Source organism: Cucurbita pepo, chromosome LG11, assembly GCF_002806865.2.
Source record: "Cucurbita pepo subsp. pepo cultivar mu-cu-16 chromosome LG11, ASM280686v2, whole genome shotgun sequence".
NCBI classification, from domain to species: Eukaryota; Viridiplantae; Streptophyta; class Magnoliopsida; order Cucurbitales; family Cucurbitaceae; genus Cucurbita; species Cucurbita pepo.
The window spans coordinates 7,348,706-7,370,652 of record NC_036648.1 but is presented as its reverse complement, the minus strand read 5'-3'; the positions used below and the strand labels follow the sequence as shown (position 1 = coordinate 7,370,652).

General features: G+C 35.2%; 1 protein-coding gene across 2 annotated transcripts; it reads left to right on the top strand.

The window, feature by feature from the left end:
- Positions 1-5,079: 5,079 nt before the first annotated feature.
- Positions 5,080-9,270, top strand: LOC111804714 (linoleate 9S-lipoxygenase 6-like). Of its 2 annotated transcripts, XM_023689474.1 has the most exons (10): positions 5,080-5,412; positions 5,490-5,642; positions 6,019-6,155; positions 6,231-6,453; positions 6,602-6,943; positions 7,070-7,155; positions 7,241-7,348; positions 7,436-7,740; positions 7,815-8,078; positions 8,326-9,270. In XM_023689474.1, exons 1-10 carry the CDS (start codon positions 5,157-5,159, stop codon positions 9,077-9,079), a joined length of 2,628 nt encoding a protein of 875 aa, XP_023545242.1. In that variant the 5' UTR covers positions 5,080-5,156; the 3' UTR covers positions 9,080-9,270. The 2 variants fall into 2 exon arrangements, with proteins under 2 accessions (XP_023545242.1, XP_023545243.1); XM_023689475.1 differs by lacking the exon at positions 6,019-6,155 and having other exon boundaries at positions 5,490-5,779.
- Positions 9,271-21,947: the final 12,677 nt, after the last annotated feature.

Sequence of the window (21,947 nt, the reverse complement as noted above, 5' to 3'; positions counted from 1 at the left end):
AAAAAAAAAAAAAAAAAAAAAAAAAAAAAAACCTTAAAATTAACTATCGAAGGTGGTTGTCACATAATTTTTTATTAAAAACATTAAAGATTTTTTAATGTGAATTGTTTAATAAAATTATCCACATTTGAAATACTTATCTCTAAATTATATAAAATGGTAGAATAATATATATATATTATATATATATATATATATATATATATATATATATATATATATAAAATATAACTTAATGACAACTATTGACGAGAATCACGTTATTTTAAATATATTCAACGTCTTTATTCACAATGGTCCCAACATTCAAATTAAATATATAATGAATTTAAAATTCGTACAGATTAAAATAAATAAAAATTATTGAAAAATATTCATATCCCTTTATTTAAATATTATCTACTTAAAATTATCATTGCCACGTTATGAATAAATAAATAATAACAATAATAATAAATATTCGAGCATATTTACCCATGTGATCAACAACCATATATGTATATATATATATTTAAAAGAAAATTATTAAAATACGAGTCGTGAGTACATAATATATATTAATTAAATTATGATCGCGGATAAAATATATTGTTGAAAATTGAGTAAACTTTGACGTGCATGATTGATCCATATATTTATATCAAATCTATTTTAGTGTCAGAAAATTAATTTGTTAAATAAATGATTTAATACAAATTTAAGATAGGTATGTTTTGTTGATGTAATAATTTAGTTATGATTTAATACAAATTTAAGATAGGTATGTTTTGTTGATGTAATAATTTGGTTATGATTTAATACAAATTTAAGATAGGTATGTTTTGTTGATGTAATAATTTAGTTATGATTTAATACAAATTTAAGATAGGTATGTTTTGTTGATGTAATAATTTGGTTATGATTTAATACAAATTTAAGATAGGTATGTTTTGTTGATGTAATAATTTAGTTTAGGGTTTGGAGTGAATTAGACACTAATCATGTATTAATCGATTGAATTTGTGGGATTGATCGAGTTTATTTATGATAAATGAAGTGAGCTTTAATCAAGTTGAGAATGTTTGGTAAGTTCGATAGATTTGAACGGTGATTGATCGAGTGAATTAGACATAATTTGTATTGAAAAAAATATGATTATTAAGACGAGTTTGACCATTTTGTAGGTTTTGTGGGTAGACACTTTAATTTACCTCAGAATAATTATCCTTTTGTTAGTTACTGTAGCACGACTTCATGTAAATATGGACAAATACTTACGTGTCGTAGACAATTTTTGAAACAGAAATTAAAGTAGTAGATCTTTTAGCCCTTTATTGACGTGGAGGAAAAATAGGACTAATCGGAGGAGCTGAAGTGGGTAAAACAGTGAAATAACTGAGCTGAATGAATTTTTTACCATAAGATGAAATCTCCTTAACCTCATCTTTTATTATTTTATAAATTATTATAGATCGATAATTGCGTGAATAACTAAAAAAAAATAGATGGGAGATAGCAGAGAAAAAGAAACGAAGTATAAAAATCTCTGATAGATTCACTAATAATTTAACTGTTGGCGGGTCTCTTTGTATGTGTTGTCCGGGAAGAGAAGGACTCAATGATTATTCGTTTGCCAGAACCAGAAGTCAAAATTCTACAACACGTATGTATTTGTCCATATTCACATGAAACCCTACTAATATATAACACACAGATTCCTAACACTCAAAAAATTCTTGGCAACGTACTGTGACGCATCACTCTTCAAGTGACATCTTTCTCGAGTAAATCAAAGACCTTTGTTTCTATTTATTTTTGCAGGGATTACGGACAGCTGTCTAAGAAAGGTTGGTTGAGATTATCTACCGATTTTTTAAAAATTAATTAATTAATTAATGTCTTATTTTATCCTAATATTATTATTATTATTATTATTATTGGAGGAACTAAAAAACAAAACATTTTTGTACTATGAAATTGAATAGCCTTGTCAATAAACCAACCGACAATGTAATCTTTTTTTCGTTTCCATTTCGAATTAAAAAAAATTAATTGTTTAATAATACCAATAAAATTATTAATTCAGAACACAAGCATGCAGATCGTGATAATATTATATTGTATTATTGTTGCAACGACTCCAGTTATTGATAAGATCACATGTAAATTTTTCATTGGAGATGTGGAATCTCGAGTGGATTGCTTATAGATAATGGCATAAGAATTTTTTTTTTTTAAACAAAAAAGGAAAATAAATAATTTATTTAAAATGGGTTGTTTTAATTTTTTTAGTTCGACCACCGAGATCAAATATCATGTTGGATGATGAAAGTCTCATATCGACTAATTGAAGGAATGATCATGAATTTATAAATGAAGAATACAAACTCAATTGGTATGAGGCTTTATGGGGAAGCCGAAAGCAAAGGCATGAGAGCTTATGTTCAAAATGGACACGATAGTCTTAATCAATTATAAGATCTAGAAAAAATTAAAAGTTTGAAAAAAATTAAATTTTGCAAACACGTTTTAAAGCATTTTAAAAAAATAATTGATTTTTGAAAAAGTATCTAATTAAAAAACATTTTAAAAATAGATCTTCGTTAACTTTCATGATGCATAGATCCAATAGAAAATACAAAATTTTTCTTGGAAAAGGCAGTCATAAATATCTCAAATATCAATAATTTTTTCTTCCCATTTTAATATTTAATCTAATAATTTCCTCGCATATTCAAAAATTTTAGAACTTAATCGATCTATTATTAAATAAAATCTTAAGACTTTAAATTTTGAATCGAGTAGTTATGGTTAGATTAGTAAATTTAAAAATATATTAAATAGTACAAAGACCAATTAAATAAAAATAAAAAATTAAAATATTATGTTAACATTTTTGTTAAATTTAGAAATTTATTAAATACAAAATTTAAATTTAGAAACCTATTAAACATAATAATAATAAATAAATAAATAAAAACTAAATAGACACCGACTTCAAAATTTGAAAACTAAACATATAATTTAATTAAAAGAGTTGGAACACTTCAATTTTTACTATTAGAGGAGGGTGTTAGAAGTAAGTATTATGGTAACGATCGGTCGCGAAAACACACTCCACGACCCTCACGATGTGCCCAAATTGAAATCCAACCTCCCCTCCCTCCTTTAGCGTTCCCAAACACCTGCAAGGAAGTAAAGAAAGGAGAATACCGAGAGATAGAGAAAACACCGAAGTTTTTCGGCAAGCAAAACCCATAGATCTAGTGACCTCGAACCCTCAGCCCCGACGCCTAAATCGACCAGCCCACACCGCGAAAGTGACCACCGGCCTTAATACATACAACCAAAGCAAACTTACACCGTGTTGTCATGGTCGTCAATGTCGAAGAAGGAATTCGGATTTTGGATTTTTTAAGAATCTCTGACGTACCTCCACAAATGTCCAACAACCACAAAATTTCGTGGAAGATGAGTAGAAGGTCTAACAAAGAGGTTAAGGAGGAGAACGGTGGAAGAGAACGTCAGAAATAGTCGCGGGAAGGAGAGAGAAAACAAATTAGAAAATCGCGCAGAAAATCGGGTAAAGAAGAAAGGATCCGACAGATTAGTGTCGGACCCAATTTGCAACCCACGACCCACGCTATAGCACCAAGGCCCAATCTGTAGTGCCCCAGCCTAGTCGTAACCCGCGACCCGCGCTTGCCTCTCAAACCTAAGGCCCAAGACGTCTGCATTGATGTGACCCGCTTTGGTGCAGCCACGTGTCCACCTACGACAAAAAAAGTGATGCATGATGATGTACATGAGTTATATTACGATGTATGACGTACTTGATATGCTTGATGCACTTAATGGCGTTATGATGAGTATGATGTGTTTGCATGACTTTTACCTTAATATGATGATGTTTTCCATATTAAGCATGTTGTATGAAGAAGAATGTCATATTGTATTTATGTCGATAGATCGACCTAGAACACAATCCTAAGAGCATGAAAACGATATTGATATAAATATCCAACGAACATGTGTTACTAAACGTAACAGAGAGATGAGACTTGGTTGTGTCAGAAGAGATGTTAAGACGAGAACTAAAGGGACCTCATGCATGTTGTATGTACATAAGCAGGGATACTTCCCCTTGACATAATGAGTGCGGACGTGCACAGTAGGATGATGTGAGTGATCATAGTGAGCATGACACCAGGGGTCCGTTGACCTCTAGACGTTTGCCACAGACAGGTAGCTTGACCAGAGAGGGTCCAGGGGTTGTGCGAACCACCCGGAGATTCACACTCGCACGTGTGGATCGTGTGTAGGGAAGTACCCCACATCCATAGTAGTCCGGGCTGGAGGTCACCCCTAATATAAGGTTAGATAAAGATAAGTCCCAGAGCATATTTGCATGTGATTGCATTTAGCATGGTCCCTATAGTGGGGTCATTTACTAGTATTCTTCGAAATACTCAGAGGGGGTGCTACATCATTTTTTAGGTAAAGGCAAGGCGTCCATGTCCAGATGACAACGACATCGCGAGCAGAGACAATGACACGTGCATAGGGTAAATGCATATTTAAATTCCTAGTTAGGTTAGAATAAGTCGCTTTGCATCTCATCAATTTAAATTATTTTGTATTTGTTTTTATTTTCCTTAAATTTCAGTATTACGTATTAAACACGTAAGACTATGATTGTGTTTTTTAGAGATACAAGACGTTTTAAATATTTTCAACATTTATATTATAGATAATGTTTTATTTTAAGAGTTATATTCCACATGTTAGCAGAGTATGAAACATTAATAAGAACTAGGAGTACAGTCCTTACCTTACCATTATTGATGATTTTTTTGGTAAACACGTGTAAAAGATGTGAAAAATGAGTTTTCTAAACAAATTTCTCTCATGGCCACTTTGTTGAAACTCAATCCCCAAGGTGATTATGAAACTAATATTTTTTAAATGTGAATCATTGGACGTGATAATGAGGTTCGCGTGGGTTTGTTTTTATTTTCATTAAGCTTATCGGGCAGGTGAGAGAGAGAGAGAGAGAGAGAGAGAGAGAGAACAGTGTTTAGTTGTGCTATAAATAGAAGAGCAAAATTGATTGATTCTCACACTCACACCATCTTCTTCTATCTACTACAACTAAGACACAGAAAAAGAGAGCCAAAATGTTTGGAATTGGAAAGAACATCATAGAGGGAGCTCTGAATACCACCGGAGATCTTGCCGGCTCCGTTATCGGTGCCGGTGGTAACATTGCAGACCGGGTCACCAGCCTTGGTGGCAAGAAGATCAAAGGGAAAGTCATTCTTATGCGAAGCAATGTGTTGGATTTCACTGAGTTCCATTCCTCTGTTCTTGATAGCTTCACTGAGCTGTTGGGCGGCGGCGTTTCTCTTCAGCTCATCAGCGCCACTCATGCTTGTAACATCTCTCTTTCTCTAATCTCTCTCTTTGTTATCTCTATTTGGTGTCCAATTTGTAATGAATGATATCCACAGCAAATGACTCGCGTGGGAAACTTGGGAGCAAGGCGTTTCTAGAGAGGTGGATCACTTCACTCCCACCATTGTTTGCCGGAGAATCAGTGTTTCAAGTCAACTTTACTTGGGAAGATGACTTCGGATTCCCCGGAGCTTTCTTCATCAAAAATGGTCACACAAGTGAGTTCCTCCTCAAGTCCCTCACTCTCGAGGATGTTCCCGGCTTTGGAACCGTCCATTTCGATTGCAACTCCTGGGTTTACCCTTCTGGAAGATACAAGAAGGATCGTATTTTCTTCGCCAATAAGGTAACATTTTACCCTCTCTTCTCGCTCTATTTCGAGCCATTTCTTTATTCCTAATCTATTTATTTTCGTACATAGACATATCTTCCAAGCGAGACACCAAATCCTCTTCGCAAGTATAGAGAGGAAGAACTGTCGACCCTTAGAGGAGATGGAACGGGAGANCGGAGAATCAGTGTTTCAAGTCAACTTTACTTGGGAAGATGACTTCGGATTCCCCGGAGCTTTCTTCATCAAAAATGGTCACACAAGTGAGTTCCTCCTCAAGTCCCTCACTCTCGAGGATGTTCCCGGCTTTGGAACCGTCCATTTCGATTGCAACTCCTGGGTTTACCCTTCTGGAAGATACAAGAAGGATCGTATTTTCTTCGCCAATAAGGTAACATTTTACCCTCTCTTCTCGCTCTATTTCGAGCCATTTCTTTATTCCTAATCTATTGATTTCCGTACATAGACATATCTTCCAAGCGAGACACCAAATCCTCTTCGCAAGTATAGAGAGGAAGAACTGTCGACCCTTAGAGGAGATGGAACGGGAGAGCGTAAGGAGTGGGATAGAATCTATGACTATGATGTCTACAATGACCTTTCTGACCCAGGTGCCCGTCCCATTCTTGGAGGGAACCAATACCCTTACCCGCGCCGTGGAAGAACCGGGAGACCACGATCTAGAAAGGGTAAGATTAGTAATAATTATTTTGAAATTTTAAATCATACCCTTTTCAAATGTTTTTGAGATTGATTCTTATAAGAGTTTTGTACCATAAACATTATGATATATAACAATATAGTTGAATTTAATTTCTTAATTATTTAATTTCTCAGATTCCAACTACGAGACGAGATTGTCATCAATCTTGGGATTAACCATTTACGTACCTAGAGATGAGAATTTTGGTCACTTGAAGTTGTCAGATTTTCTTGGCTTTGCTTTGAAATCACTTGCTTCAAACGTCCAACCAGAACTTGTAAACCTAATAAACTTAACTCCGGGCGAGTTTGACAAATTTCAAGATGTTCATGATCTTTATGAAGGAGGATTTCCCGTACCGGTGGATGTGTTTAGGAATCTCACTAAGGGTTTTACACCACCCATGTTCCAAGAACTTCTGAGGACCGAAAGTGATCAACGATTTCTCAAATTCTCTCGTCCACGAGTTGTGAAAGGTAATAGAGACTTAGAGTTATTAGATACTACCTTTTTTTTTTCTTCCCTTATGGGATAGCATGATAGAACGGAGAGATTTTGAATTTCATACTTAAGTAACTTTTTCGTATAATATTTGAAAATAGAGGACAAGAACGCATGGCAGACAGACGAAGAATTTGCTAGAGAAATGTTAGCCGGAGTTAACCCTGTAATGATCCGTCGTCTTGAGGTAATCTCGAAGTTCTATTTCTAAGTTCATCTCTACCCGCGCAATTTTATTTTCAATAAATAATTTTTCATTTTAATATTTCTAGGAATTTCCCCCTGTGAGCAAGCTTGACCCGGAACTTTATGGAGATCAAAATAGCAAGATAAAAGAAGAAGACATAAAATTCGGGTTAGAAGGACTTTCGGTTGAAGAGGTAATATGTTCTTCTCTTTTTTTTTTTCTTTTCAATTAATATCGTTGTATAATGCAACTCATGGGTATAATTCTTGAATCCATGCAGGCATTGAATGAGAAGAGATTGTTCATATTGGATCATCATGATGCATTGATGCCATTTCTTAGGAAAATCAATGGAACATCTACCAAAACATACGCCACAAGGACAATACTCCTTTTGAAAGCTGATGGCACTTTGAAGCCGTTGGTGATTGAGCTAAGCTTGCCACACCCTCAAGGCGACCAATTTGGTGCTGTTAGTAAACAATACTTTCCAGCTGAAGAAGGAGTCCAAAAGTCCATATGGCAATTGGCTAAGGCTTATGTGGTTGTAAATGATGCTGGCTACCATCAGCTTATCAGCCATTGGTATGAATTTACTCTTCAAAATAACCTTTCAATGCTTCTAATTTGAACGCTCTCATCTTACAAAACTATTACAGGTTGAATACTCACGCTGTACAAGAGCCTTTCGTGATTGCAACACATAGACATTTGAGTGTGGTTCATCCCATTCATAAGCTGCTCGTTCCTCATTACAAGGACACTATGTTTATAAATGCATTTGCAAGGCAAGTCCTCGTTAATGGCGATGGATTACTCGAATCCACTCATTTTCAAGCAAAATACGCCATGGAGTTGTCTTCTTACATATACAAGGATTGGAATTTCGTAGAACAAGCATTGCCTGCTGATCTCATCAAGAGGTAAATCACCATTTTAATTTTCTTTGGAGCTATTTTAATCGTACAACAAAGATGGTACATCTGTTAGGAATCACGACCCTCCATAATAGTATGATATTGTCCACTTTGAGAATAAGCTCGGGTGGCTTTACTTTTGGTTTTCCCAAAAGACCTCATACCAATGGAGATGTATTCCTTCCTTAATTAGCCGATGTTGGACTCCTCATCCAACGATCTTTAACATCATTCTTTCCCTTGATTTTTGTAGAGGTGTGGCGGTTCAGGATGCAAGTTCCCCACACGGACTTCGGTTATTAATAGAGGACTATCCATTTGCTGTCGATGGGCTTGAGATTTGGTCGATAATCAAAACGTGGGTCGCAAACTATTGCTCTCTTTACTACAAAGACGATGAGGCGATTCGCAACGACGTCGAACTCCAATCATGGTGGAAGGAAGCACGAGAAAAAGGTCACGCCGATAAGAAGAACGAAGCATGGTGGCCGAAGATGCAATCCATTAATGATCTAGTTGAAAGTTGTACCATCATCATATGGATTTCTTCAGCTCTCCATGCAGCCGTCAACTTTGGACAATACCCTTACGGAGGCTACATTCCCAATAGACCAACTATAAGCCGCCGGTTCATGCCGGAAGTGGGAAGTTCTGAGTACAAAGAGCTTGAATCAAAGCCTGAGAAGGCTTTCCTTAGAACCATCAATTCACAACTTCAAACACTTCTTGGTGTTTCGCTTATTGAAATCTTGTCAAGGCATGCTTCCGATGAAGTTTATCTTGGGCAGAGAGCTAGCATTGAGTGGACATCGGACAAAGCCGCATTAGATGCCTTTGAGAACTTCGGGAAACAAGTATTTGAAGTTGAGAATAGAATCATGGAAAGGAATAGAGATGTCAACCTCAAAAATCGAAGTGGGCCTGTTAATATGCCATACACTTTGCTTCTTCCATCTAGTACCGAAGGGCTCACCGGTAGAGGCATTCCAAACAGCATCTCTATTTGATTTGAAGGCTCCTTTGAACGTATGGCGGGGTTCTAAAGCTATTGCCTTGTTTTCTATTGCCTGTTCTTAAACAAGCTACTTTTATTGCTACGCATGATATAAGTCAATAAAAGTGTGTTCTTAAGTAGCTTTGTTCTTTGATTCTCTGTATTTGATATATTAATGAATAAAAGTGATGCTTTTCTTGTTTACCATTCTTGCGCTGTACTTTGATGAATTGTTGAATTATAAGAATATTTCATTGAACTATATGGGGCACAAGTAAAATTATCTATTGTGCTTTCGTTTTCCTTTCTGGTTTCTTTCTAAAGTTTTAAAACGCTTATGTTTAGGGAGAGGTTTTCACACTCTTGTAAAAAAATGTTTAGTTCCACACTCCAATCGATTCACTCTGATTGGTGGATCTGTTTGCTAGCGTTCAACTTTGCAGTCTATTATTGCACTGTCTACCGTTGAAGCAAAGTATATGACACTCATTAAAGCTTTAAAAAAAAACTATTTGGACTCATTGTTTAGTTAATGACTTGGGCATTGCTAAAAAAAAACATGTGAAGGGGTTTTGTGATGGCTAGAGTGATATTTGTTTGTCCAAAAACCAAATCCATCGTGCTCGTACCAAGCATGTTGATATTCAATTTCAATTTGTTACAGAAATTATCAAGCATGTTGATATTCAATTTCAATTTGTTCCAGAAATTATCAATGAATGAGACATTCATTTATTAAAATTGGAACTGCTAGGTGAATATGTAGATAAACGTGGTTGCTCGCAAAAAGTTCTAGCATTACTTAGATAGATCAACATTAGATGGAAGAAATAGCCAATTGACTTGGTGGCACCAAAACCGGTTATTTGCTTGGAAGTTTCTGACAAAATGGAGATTGTTGAGAATTTTCATGGAGATTTGGTTCCTGAATACTTTTCGCTCCTTCCTAGTTTGATTCATGAATCTATGAGATTCATTTGGTTCATCTATTATATTGGTAAATTCTTTTATATTGGTACATGAATCATCTTGATTCAGGTAATGTATGAGAATTAGTGTTCCTTTGATTTATGCATGAGAATTAGTATTCCTATGCTTTGATTCAAGTTTTACTGTTGAATGACTTAACTATAATTTGATAGGTTTGAACTACTTGTTCGAATATATATGTAGATAATTAGTGTCAGAAGTGGTATATACAAGTGAAGACAATTATCTCTTGGTAAAAATAGATATTTTGTTCAAAATGAAAGATATAGTCACCTGAGATTGTTGTCTAAAATGGAACAAACTGTATCAATACGGAGATAAGTGGAGGTTACGTTGATTTCAACAATTCGTATAAGAGCCATGATCTAACCGTAACGGTGGTTGGAAGTGAATCCTCAAATTTTAATCAGAAAACTATTGAGCCTCAATGATATGTTTTCGTGTTTGTGTTCAATGAAGAAGAGATTCATGGTTTAAGTAAGGCTTTTTTTTTTTAGTGAAATCAAGAGATTCATATTTATGTCTAAGAGGATAATAACTTATGTGACACTAGAGTAAAAGAGGAATACATGAATGAACGGAGACCATATTCGAATGAGAGCAATCCTTAGGATAAGATGACTATGAAAGCCTTAAATGAAATGAAAGTTACTAGTTGTACCAACAATGTGGACCTTTCTTTTGAGTAGCTCAATTAGAGGAACTCTATAGTTAAGCATGTTTTTTTGGAACATTCTATGTTTGGTGACCTCTTTAAAATTTTCCTAAGATGCATGCGAGCGAGGACAAAACATGTTTTAAGAATTGGTGTTGGTCCACACTTAAGAAGCGAAGAGTGGGTAACGAGACTGTTGTGCAAAATATTTGAACCTTCAAATAATGTGATACCAATTGTTGTACCCAAATGCTAAAACCAAAATACTATGATATCCAATTGTTGCAGCGGAATGCGATTTATGACAATTTCCAACCACCTCCACCTTGTCATAACATCCACAAGTAGATAATTGGTTTGGTTGCAACCAGTCAACATATTACTTCTTCATCCACAAATAGATAATTGGTTTGGTTGCCAACCCGTCAACATATTACTTCTTCAGTTGAATGTTGATCAANTGTAACAAAGGGGGTTCTTATTTGTACAAATGGTACTTCGAACTTGGAACGAGCATGAAGAAATTAACGATACTTCTTTATCTTTTGAGTTGTTCTGCCGGATCGGTCGTTCAAGACCTTTGGTCTCTATCCGGACCCGATGAAAAAAATGGGATCACTTCTTATGGACTCGTTGAGAATGATTCTGATCTAGTTCATGGCCTATTAGAAGTAGAAGGCGCTCTGTTGGGATTGGGATCCTCACGGACAGAAAAAGATTGCAGTCGATTTGATAATGATCGAGTGACATTGCTTCTTCGGCCCGAACCCAGGAATCCCTTAGATATGATACAAAATGGATCTTGTTCTATCGTTGATCAGAGATTTCTCTATGAACAATACGAATCGGAGTTTGAAGAAGGGGAAGGAGAAGGAGTCCTCGACCCGCAACAGATAGAGGAGGATTTATTCAATCACATAGTTTGGGCTCCTAGAATATGGCGCCCTTGGGGCTTTCTATTTGATTGTATCGAAAGGCCCAATGAATTGGGATTTCCCTATTGGGCTAGGTCATTTCGGGGCAAGCGGATCATTTCTGATGAAGAGAATGATTCGGAGTTCTTGCAGAGTGGAACCGTGCAGTACCAGACACGAGATAGATCTTCCAACGAACAAGACTTTTTTCGAATAAGCCAATTCATTTGGGATCCTGCAGATCCACTCTTTTTCCTATTCAAAGATCAGCCTTTTGTCTCTGTGTTTTCGCATCGAGAATTCTTTGCAGACGAAGAGATGTCAAAGGGGCTGCTTACTTCCCAAACAGATCTTCCTATATGTATATATAAACGCTGGTTTATCAAGAATATGCAAGAAAAGCAAAAGCACTTCGGATTGTTGATTCATCACCAGAGATGGCTTAGAACCAATAGTTCATTATCTAATGGATTTTTCCGTTCTAATACTCCATCCGAGAGTTATCAGTATTTATCAAATCTGTTCCTATCTAACGGAACGCTATTGGATCAAATGACAAAGACATTGTTGAGAAAAAGATGGCTTTTCCCGGATGAAATGTTTGTTGCTATCTGTTACAATAACGAATCATTGGTTTAACTGAATAACTAAATAAAATAGATAGACCCTTCTCTTCGTCTTAGGTCGACGGATCTTCTCCATTGAAAGATCCCCTATATGGATAATACACATTCCAGTTCAACGAGCCTAATTCTAATTGTTTTGTTCCGAAGCAAACCACGGGGCGGTTCGTCCTTTTCAGATATATACGACCAAGAAACACTGGATTCTCTTTCCGGTAGGCCTTAAAAGGAGAAGGAAGGCTGGAATAGAAGCTCAAAAATTAAATTGAGCAACCAAAGCCAACAAAATTTGAATGGATGGAGATTATTACAAATCTTGGAAATATGATTTCCAAGAACAAATATCACCCGTAACCCATATAAAAATTTCTTCAATTTGTCTACCAAATCTCCGAACAAGAAAATAGTTTTTCATATTAAGTTGTGCAAGCTCAAAATTAAATTGAGCAACCAAAGTCAACAAAATCTGAATGGATCAAGATTATCACAAATCTTGAAAATATTATTTTAAGAACGAATAAGTACACTTGTCGTGAGAAACTTATCTTTGATAGTAGATGGTGAGTGTGAGCACGTTTTGTGGTCGATGATGTTAAGTATTTTAGAATACCCCAAATACTACAACTTGCCACTATGATACCACTTGTTGTGCAAAATATTAGAACCTTCAAATGTTGTGATATCAATTGTTGTAGCCAAATGCTACAACCAAAATACTTTAATATCCAATTGTTGAAACGGAATGCCACAACCAAAATGTTCTGTTACTCAATTGTTGTAGCCGAAGCGGAAGCAAAATCGACTGCACTCACACACCCATGAACATAAATTAAACAAAGAGACACAAAGATTTGCGTGGTTCAGAGAGAATAAATTCTTCTACATCCACAGGTACAAGTGTATAACTAAAGTGTTTACAAGTCTATCTCTCACATTTTCACACTACATAGTCTCTCCTACAAAGTTTCTCACGATTGCCTCTACCCAAATACAAAATGACAATGATTTCACATAACTCCACACTTAAAACAATGCTAAGCAAATCTTTATACAGGCATAACATACTAATTCTCGTACATGAACCAAATAATGATTAATAACCTAAATAAATAAAATATTAATCAAAATGGTTATAGAATCAATAACCAAATTAATATTCTTACTTAACCAAAATGGTTAATTAAATGAAAGTTAATAACTAAATTAAATAAGATTTATGACAATTTACCACTTCATTACTTAAATTATGAACAGAACATTAATCATGGGTGGTAATAATTTTGATGCTTCAAAAAAAAAAAAAAAACAAAATAATAATAATAATAATAATAATAATAATCAAACATCATAAAACAAACACTTAATTACTTAGATAATATCAAATATTCACATCGTCTAAACATCACAAATAATATATATTTATATTAANAAATCAAAGCACTACCAAAATTTATCAAATTTCCTCATTTCAAAGTGATATAATAACCATTCCCATTCAAAACACAAATCAAATTAAAAAATCTTAGTTAGGGACATACCTCGCATTATACAAAGATTTCTTCGATCTATATATTAAATGTTGTCCAACTACTCGAAAACCAATCTAGTGTGTCATATATATTTTTTCTTTCAAATCTCCTACCAAAAAACAAAAAAAAAAAAAAAACGNCAAAAAAAAAAAAAAAAAAAAAAACGAAGTTGTCCAAGCAACCAGTGCCAATAAAATCCTAATGGATGGAGATTATTACAAATCTTGGAAATATGATTTCGAAGAACAGGTCTCACAAATAACCCATACAAAGATTTTTTTTTCAGTATACATACCAAATGTCCAAACAAGAAAACATTTTTTCATACCACCTTGTGCAAACTCAAAATTAAATTGAACAACTAAAGCCAACAAAATCTGAATGGAGGGAGATTATTACAAATCTTGGAAATGTGATTTCCAAGAACAAATATCACTAGTAGTCCATATAAAAATTTCTTCAATCTGTCTACTAAATCTCCCAACAAGAAAATAGTTTTTCATACTAAGTTGTGGATTTTTCCATTCTAATACTCCATCCGAGAGTTATCGGTATTTATCAAATTTGTTTCTATCTAACGGAATGCTATTGGATCAAATGACAAAGACATTGTTGAGAAAAAGATGGCTTTTCGTGGATGAAATGTTTGTTGCTATGTGTTACAATAACTAATCATTGGTTTAACTGAATAACTAAATAAAATAGATAGACCCTTCTCTTCGTCTTAGGCCGATGGATCTTCTCCATTGAAAGATCCCCTATATGACTAATACACATTCCAGTTCAACGAGCCAATTTCTAATTGTTTTGTTCCGAAGCAAACCACGGGGCGGTTCGTCCTATTCAGATATTCACGACCAAGAAACACTGGATTCTCTTTCGGGTAGGCCCTGAAAGGAGAAGGAAGGCTGGAATGCCAACAGGCGTCTATTATTGAATTCACCCGACCCGATAGTACCCCATTTTTGGAACGTCCAGTGCCAAAGTCACTGAATGGGTAAGTCGCCAATCCCTAAAACGGACTATGTAATGTACTTTATCTGCTGGGTTACGGGTGGGCATTTTACCAGAGGTTTCTATTGTATCAATCTACCCTTGTTTAATTCCTGTTGAAGCATATACTCGGGGGGGGGTGCAGGGCGGACGATTTCAAAGCGGACTCCCATTCATTAGATAGAGAAGATCGCCAAGATTTCGTGATCCGCTGCCGAACTTATTCCTTCCAATTCAACGGGCATTCTCAACATTATGCCTTGAAGAGGACTCGAACCTCCACGCTCTTTAGCACGAGATTTTGAGTCTCGCGTGTCTACCATTTCACCACCAAGGCATCTTGAAAGTGAATCATATTCCATGAATATGATATCTATCTAGTGTGATGTATGGAATATATGACAACGGTGGAGTGTTAGAGTATTTCTATTGCTCGGTCATGTCATATAGGTCCGAGTCGGACATCCAATTGCTTCGATTTGAATTATCCGGAGGATGCCTTACTATTATATCAAAAAGATGGACAATCAAACCTATTTCTCGATTCAATAGAAGCCCAAAGAGATGAATAGGGTCCCAAATAACGAGAGATATGTAAAAAACAGGTCCGTACGCCTATTCCTAATCCTAAATGGAATGTAAGGACGTAGGGATCCATATGTAAACATAGTATCTATTTAAATACGCTCGGATGACCCCTTCTCATAATTAGAATGTATATAACCTAGCCCTATTCCGGTCTGGCCCGGTATGGAATGAACTTATAATCATGGAATCGACTCGATCATCAGATTATAGATTATAAGTTCATAACCCTAGCCCATTCCCANATAATAATAATAATAATAATAATCAAACATCATAAAACAAACACTTAATTACTTAGATAATATCAAATATTCACATCGTCTAAACATCACAAATAATATATATTTATATTAAAGAAAAAAAAAAGTAATTGAAAAGATCCTCTGACCTAATTCAACTTAAAAAATATGGAAGCATAGAAGCACGTTGTTTGTTTTAAAATATTATTAGGACGCTATCAATAACTTAACAAGTAAATTAGTCTTCTAAATCTATTTAATTTCCAAATAAATAATTAAATTATGGACTCCTATATGACTAATAGCCACGTATGCCTCCACTTTGTTTTTATTTGAATAGAAAATAAAATAATTCTCATGTGAAATAAAAGTAAAATAATCAATCATTAGATGACTAATTATATTTTATTTTAACATTAACATCAAATCAAACTTTTTCATTCATGCCTATAATATTTTATATACTTTCAATTTATTATTTATAATTTAGTTTGCTAATTTTAAAAATAATTTTTTTTCTTGAAAATATTTGGCATTAAATTTTAGAATTTAGTCCTTACTCAATATTAATATTGTAAACGACTCGTGGGGTTTACTCTTAGAAGGTGTCGGAACTATCTGCCAAATCTTGGACATGAGTTCTTACAATCTAAAAAACTTACACGTTATATGCTCATTACACTTCCGTTAAGCCACTCTAATTCATTTAATGTAATTGTTTATATATGCTCATGAGTTGTTACAAATATGGCTGGTTGAAAGAATGTCTCGATTAATTTAGCAATGGTTAGATTTTCTTGAAGCTAATTATGCTACTCATTTAAGTTTTTGAATTTCAACCCCTCAAATCCAATAAAATCTTAATCTTATATCTTTGTAGGTATTTTTAGCCTGTAATAAATTTAGAGTGAATTCATCCATTAATTTAAATAAATACTAGAGAGAAATATCTCAAATTTTACCAATTTCAAATGACATCGACACATGTCTTATAAATGTAAAAAATAATAATAATAAATGTATATTGTCATCGATGTTTTTACAATAAAACTTTATATATATCAAAAAGGTAAAATTTAAGTCATAGCTTGAAGTAAAATTTAAGGTAAGTTACAAGGGCATACAAGAAAAAGAGAGTAATGTAAAGAAAGAGACTTCAATTAAACAAAGAAAATAACCAAGTAATTATAAAAGGAACTTATCATTAACGCTCCAAAAAAAATATCAAATCTCATACAGAACTAAATGTCGTAGAACTCTCTCAACGATTCTAAAAACTCAATTATTTTTTGATTTTTATATTTTTATTTTAATAGTAATAAGAACAAAAAAATAATAATAATAATAATAAAAAAAAAAAAAAAATTTGAAGATAAAAACATACCTAATTTTTTTTATATCTTTTTATTCTAAAAGTAATAAGAACAAATAAAATTAAATGATTTTGAAGATAAAAACATACCTTGTTTTTATATCTTTTTATTCTAAAAGTAATAAGAACAAAAAAGAAATTAAATGATCTTGAATATAAAAACATACTTAAATTATTTTTATACTTTTTATTCTAAAAGTAATAAGAACAAAAGAAATTAAATGATTTTGAATATAAAAACATACCTATGTTTAATTTCATTTTGGACATGTATCGTCAACTAATTCACTTTATCTCAATTAAATAAGATATATATTATCGACTAAAAATGTCATAGATTTGAATTTTTCATCCCTTAAAGGTCTTATGGAACTAAAAAAAATCAAGGAACAATTGCACTTCAACTTCTCATATCTTGATTCCTAATTTTAAAACTTTTTAAATAAGTTTGTGAACTTTCTCTAAAATTTTAATTTGGTATTTAACAAGTCATTAAATTTTTTAAAGTTATGTTTAACGGTCCGTCCGTTTCTCTTATATCTGATAATGAGTTTATTAGAAGAGTAAGTTGTAACGGCTCAAGCCCATCGCTAGCAGATATTGTCCTCTCTAAGCTTTCTCTTTCGGACTTCTCGCCAAGGTTTTTAAGACCCGTAAGCTAGGGAGAGGTTTTCACACCTTTATAAAGGGTGTTTCATTCTCCTCCCAAACCTATGTGGGATCTCACAATCCACCCCCTTCAGGACCCAGCTTTCTCGCTGGCACTCATTCATTTCTCCAATCGATGTGGGACCATGAAATGTGCCAAATATTACAACTTAACTATAAAGAGAGTAGGTTGTGACCCTCATGTTGCGACAAGAGAACGACGACCCTCAAGTGGCGCCCATCCGGCCATACGAGGGCCTAGATGAGTGGCATGATGTGACGAGGAGGAAGGTGCATCATCTAACACACCACAGGAGTGGGCATTGAAGACAAGTTGAGACATATGCAAGATAGAGACATCAAATAGACAAGAGGGGCAAAAACAGGCTTGTTGGAGGGCCGGGTAGGGTCTCGAACCTTAACCACAAAAGTTGAGGTTTCGAAAGGAATTTGGGCGTACGATTCTAGAGTTAAGTCCATCCATACTAAATATGAATGCTCACCAAATTTAGTTTCAATCGAACACCAGACGGTCGCTCCATGGCACCATATGACCATTCGCGAAAATCATGTCTATGCCTGATGGATTAAAAATGACCAAGCGAGTTTTGATGGCATACGATACCTCGAGACTCGGGATGGTGTCAAGACATATGGGTCATGTTGATGGGGATCAAGATGATAAGGTGAGAGGCGACGTTGCATTGAGAGACCTTGGCCTCGAGCAGAGGCAAGGTCGAGCCGAATGACTTGGCCTAGTGTAGAGGCAAGTCGGTTGTGTCGCAGACGACCGAACATGCACGTGTAGGCGGCGGGTGTGGTCGAACAAGCTTAGATTCCGCACAAGCGATTTTCAATTGATGAAAACAAACCTCGCCTAAGGTCTGATGAAGCCACAAAGCAGGGTGAAAAATATATATGGAGCATAATTCCCCGTATGGCTAGTCATGAGAGTATCAAGATCGCGACGCCGCGCGGTTGAAAAAGTAGGACCGTGACACCAAGCCTACATCGTAGGCAAGTCTACAGAATCTAAAACCTTGAGTTCTGATACCATTTGTAACTGTCCAAGCCCACCTTTTAGACAATATTGTCATTTTGGGTTTTCCGTAGCTTCTCCTCAAGATTTTTGAAATGCGTCTGTCAAGGAGAAGTTTTCACACCCTTCGATGTTTAACGACATGTATTTGTTTATGACTTAGCATTGTTATAGAAGTCTAGTGGGTGATTTACATTTAGAATCATATTTCCTCTCCATTTAGTATATAATATTCTTGTTAAGGATAGTTGACCGTTCATTATAGATATTTGCCTTACGTTACCGCTTACCATATTTGCCCTTTTATTAAAGGCGAATATATTTGATTCATTTATTATTCTTTTCTTTTATTGCTATTTTCATATTATTTGTAATTTATCCTATTTCTATATTCTGTAAATGATTATAAATAAGAGAACTCTCACCACCATTTAGATGTGGTGGATTCAGCAAACATTTACATGGTATCAGAGCCTTTCGGTTAAACAACCCTGATCCTTTCTTCTCTATGGCTTCCGAATCATCTTATCATCTTCTTCCTTTCAATACTCGAATCCATATGATAACTATCAAACTTTCTTCTTCCAATTATCTTCTTTGGAAAAGTCAATTTCTCCCTCTCCTTGAGAGTCAAGACATGCTGGGCTATGTTGATGGAACTATGGTTCCACCACCTCGCTTTGAACCAGAAACCTCCTCAACACCCAACCCCAAATATTTGGCATGGAGAGCAGCCGATCAACGACTTCTCTGTCTCCTGCTCTCCTCTCTCACTGAGGAAGCCATGGCTGTTGTTGTTGGTCTCTCTGCTGCACGTGATGTTTGGCTTGTGTTAGAAACTATGTTTAGCCATCAGTCGAAAGCTCGTGAACTGAGACTCAAGGATGACTTGTAGTTGATGAAACGTAGCACCAAACCTGTTGCTGAGTATCCCCTGTTTTGCAGATTTAGTCTCTAAAGCTGAAAGTTTTGAGTTGTTCCAGTGCTCCCTTAAGTTCTCTAACTCCACCCCTACAGCATTCACAGCCACTAATCGTGGTCGCACCCATGGAAGCCACCCTGCTTCCATTAGCAACCAACAAGGTTGTTCTTATTCTCACAAAACAGTTCTTCTAATCGAGGAAGAACCCACTCAGGTCAGGGTCGTTGACCACCTCATTGCCAAATATGCCGCAAAGAGGGCCATTATGCTGACCGCTGCAACTAACGGTATGTTCGACCTGATTCTTCTCATGCTCACCTTGCTGAAGCCTTTAACACGTCATGTTCTATTGCTGGACCCGATGCTGCTGATTGGTTTCTGGACATTGGGGCTTCGGCCCATATGACTGCCGACCCATCTATTCTAGATCAGTCTAAAAATTACACGGGTAAGGACTCTGTGATCGTAGGAAACGGTGCATCCCTACCCATTACCCACATCGGTACTCTCTCTCCTGTTCCAAATATTCACTTATTAGATGTCTTGGTTGTCCCTGACCTCACTAAAAATCTTCTTTCCATAAGTAAATTAACGTCTGATTTTCCTCTTCCCGTTACATTTACTAATAATCTTATTACTATCTAGAATCGTCAAACAGGAAGGATGGAGGTAACCGGTAAAAGAGATGGAGGGCTATATGTGCTGGAGCGTGGCAACTCTGCTTTTATTTCAGTCCTTAGAAACAAATCTTTACGTGCTTCATATGATTTATGGCATGCTCGTCTGGGTCATGTGAATAATTCTATTATTTCTTTTTTAAATAGAAAAGGTCATCTTTCTCTTACGTCTTTATTACCTGCTTCATTATTATGTAATACTTGTCAGCTTGCGATAAGTCATCGATTGCCTTATTCCTGCAATGAACGTATGTCGTCTCATGTGTTAGATCTTATTCATTGTGATCTTTGGGGTCCTTCTCCCGTCAAATCAAATTCGGGTTTTCTTTATTATGTTATTTTTATTGATGATTATTCTCGATTCACTCGGCTTTACCCTTTAAAATTTAAATATGATTTTTTTTATATTTTTCTTCAATTTCAAAAATTTGTGGAAAATCAATATTCTTCTCGTATCAAGGTATTTCAAAGCGATGGTGGTACCGAATTTACTAGTACTTGTTTCAAAACTCATTTACGTAATTCTGGCATCCACCATCAACTCTTTTGTCCATATACACCTGCTCAAAATGGTCGTGCTGAGAGAAAACATCGTCATGTGACTGAGACTGACTTGGCCTTTCTCTTTCACTCTCATCTTTCTCCTCGTTTTTGGGTTGACGCCTTCAGCACTGCAGCTTATATTATCAACCGGTTGCCTACTCCACTTCTTGGAGGTAAGTCACCCTTTGAACTCTTTTATGACTACACTTCACATTATGATAATTTTCATTCCTTTGGTTGTCGTGTTTATCCTCATTTACAATTCTACATTTTTTTTACCCTCTGATAATATGTTAATATGGGTAGGACGATGGTTGTGTTGTGTGGTGTGTCTTGGACGCTACAGTTCGTGGACTTGGTCACTAGCCGAAGTTAGCATTCTCGTGGGAGAAGAACTAAAAAAGCATTTTTCTTCGATAAAAATCGACACTCTTTGTTTACAACCCAACCGACACTGTAATCAATGAGTTTTTGTTTGTTTTCCATTTTGATTTAAAGACAGGACACGAGCATGCATATAATAATATTAGTAATATAGTGTATTATAATAATATCAATTGTTGATAAGATCACATGTACATAATGGCAATAGAATATAATCTTAGCAAAAAACAGGGAAAAGAATGACATAAGAAAATTATTTATTTATTTATTTTTTAAATGGATCGTAGCAGCTCAAATCCAACACAAGTAGATATCGTTCACTTAGGCCGGTTATGTATCGTCGTTAGTCTCACGATTTTAAAATGCGTCTATTAGGGAGAGGTTTTCACACATTTAATAGGAATGGTTCGTTCCTCTGTCCACTCGATGTGAGATCTCATCATTCACCCTCTTCGTATGTTAGGGTTTTGGGTGGCATACCATTCCATAACTAACTTGATACCATTTATAATAATCTCTTTCTTTCATCAAAGTATTAATGAACACGTTTTCAAGACGTGGGAAAATAAATTTTCTAATGCCCATGTATTAAAATAAAGGGTAGGTGATTGTGAAACAAATATTTTTTGAATGTGAATCATTGGACGTGATAATGAGGTTCACGTGGGTTTGTTTTTATTTTCATTAAGCTTATCGGGCAGGTGAGAGAGAGAGAGAGAGAGAGAGAGAGAGAGAACAGTGTTTAGTTGTGCTATAAATAGAAGA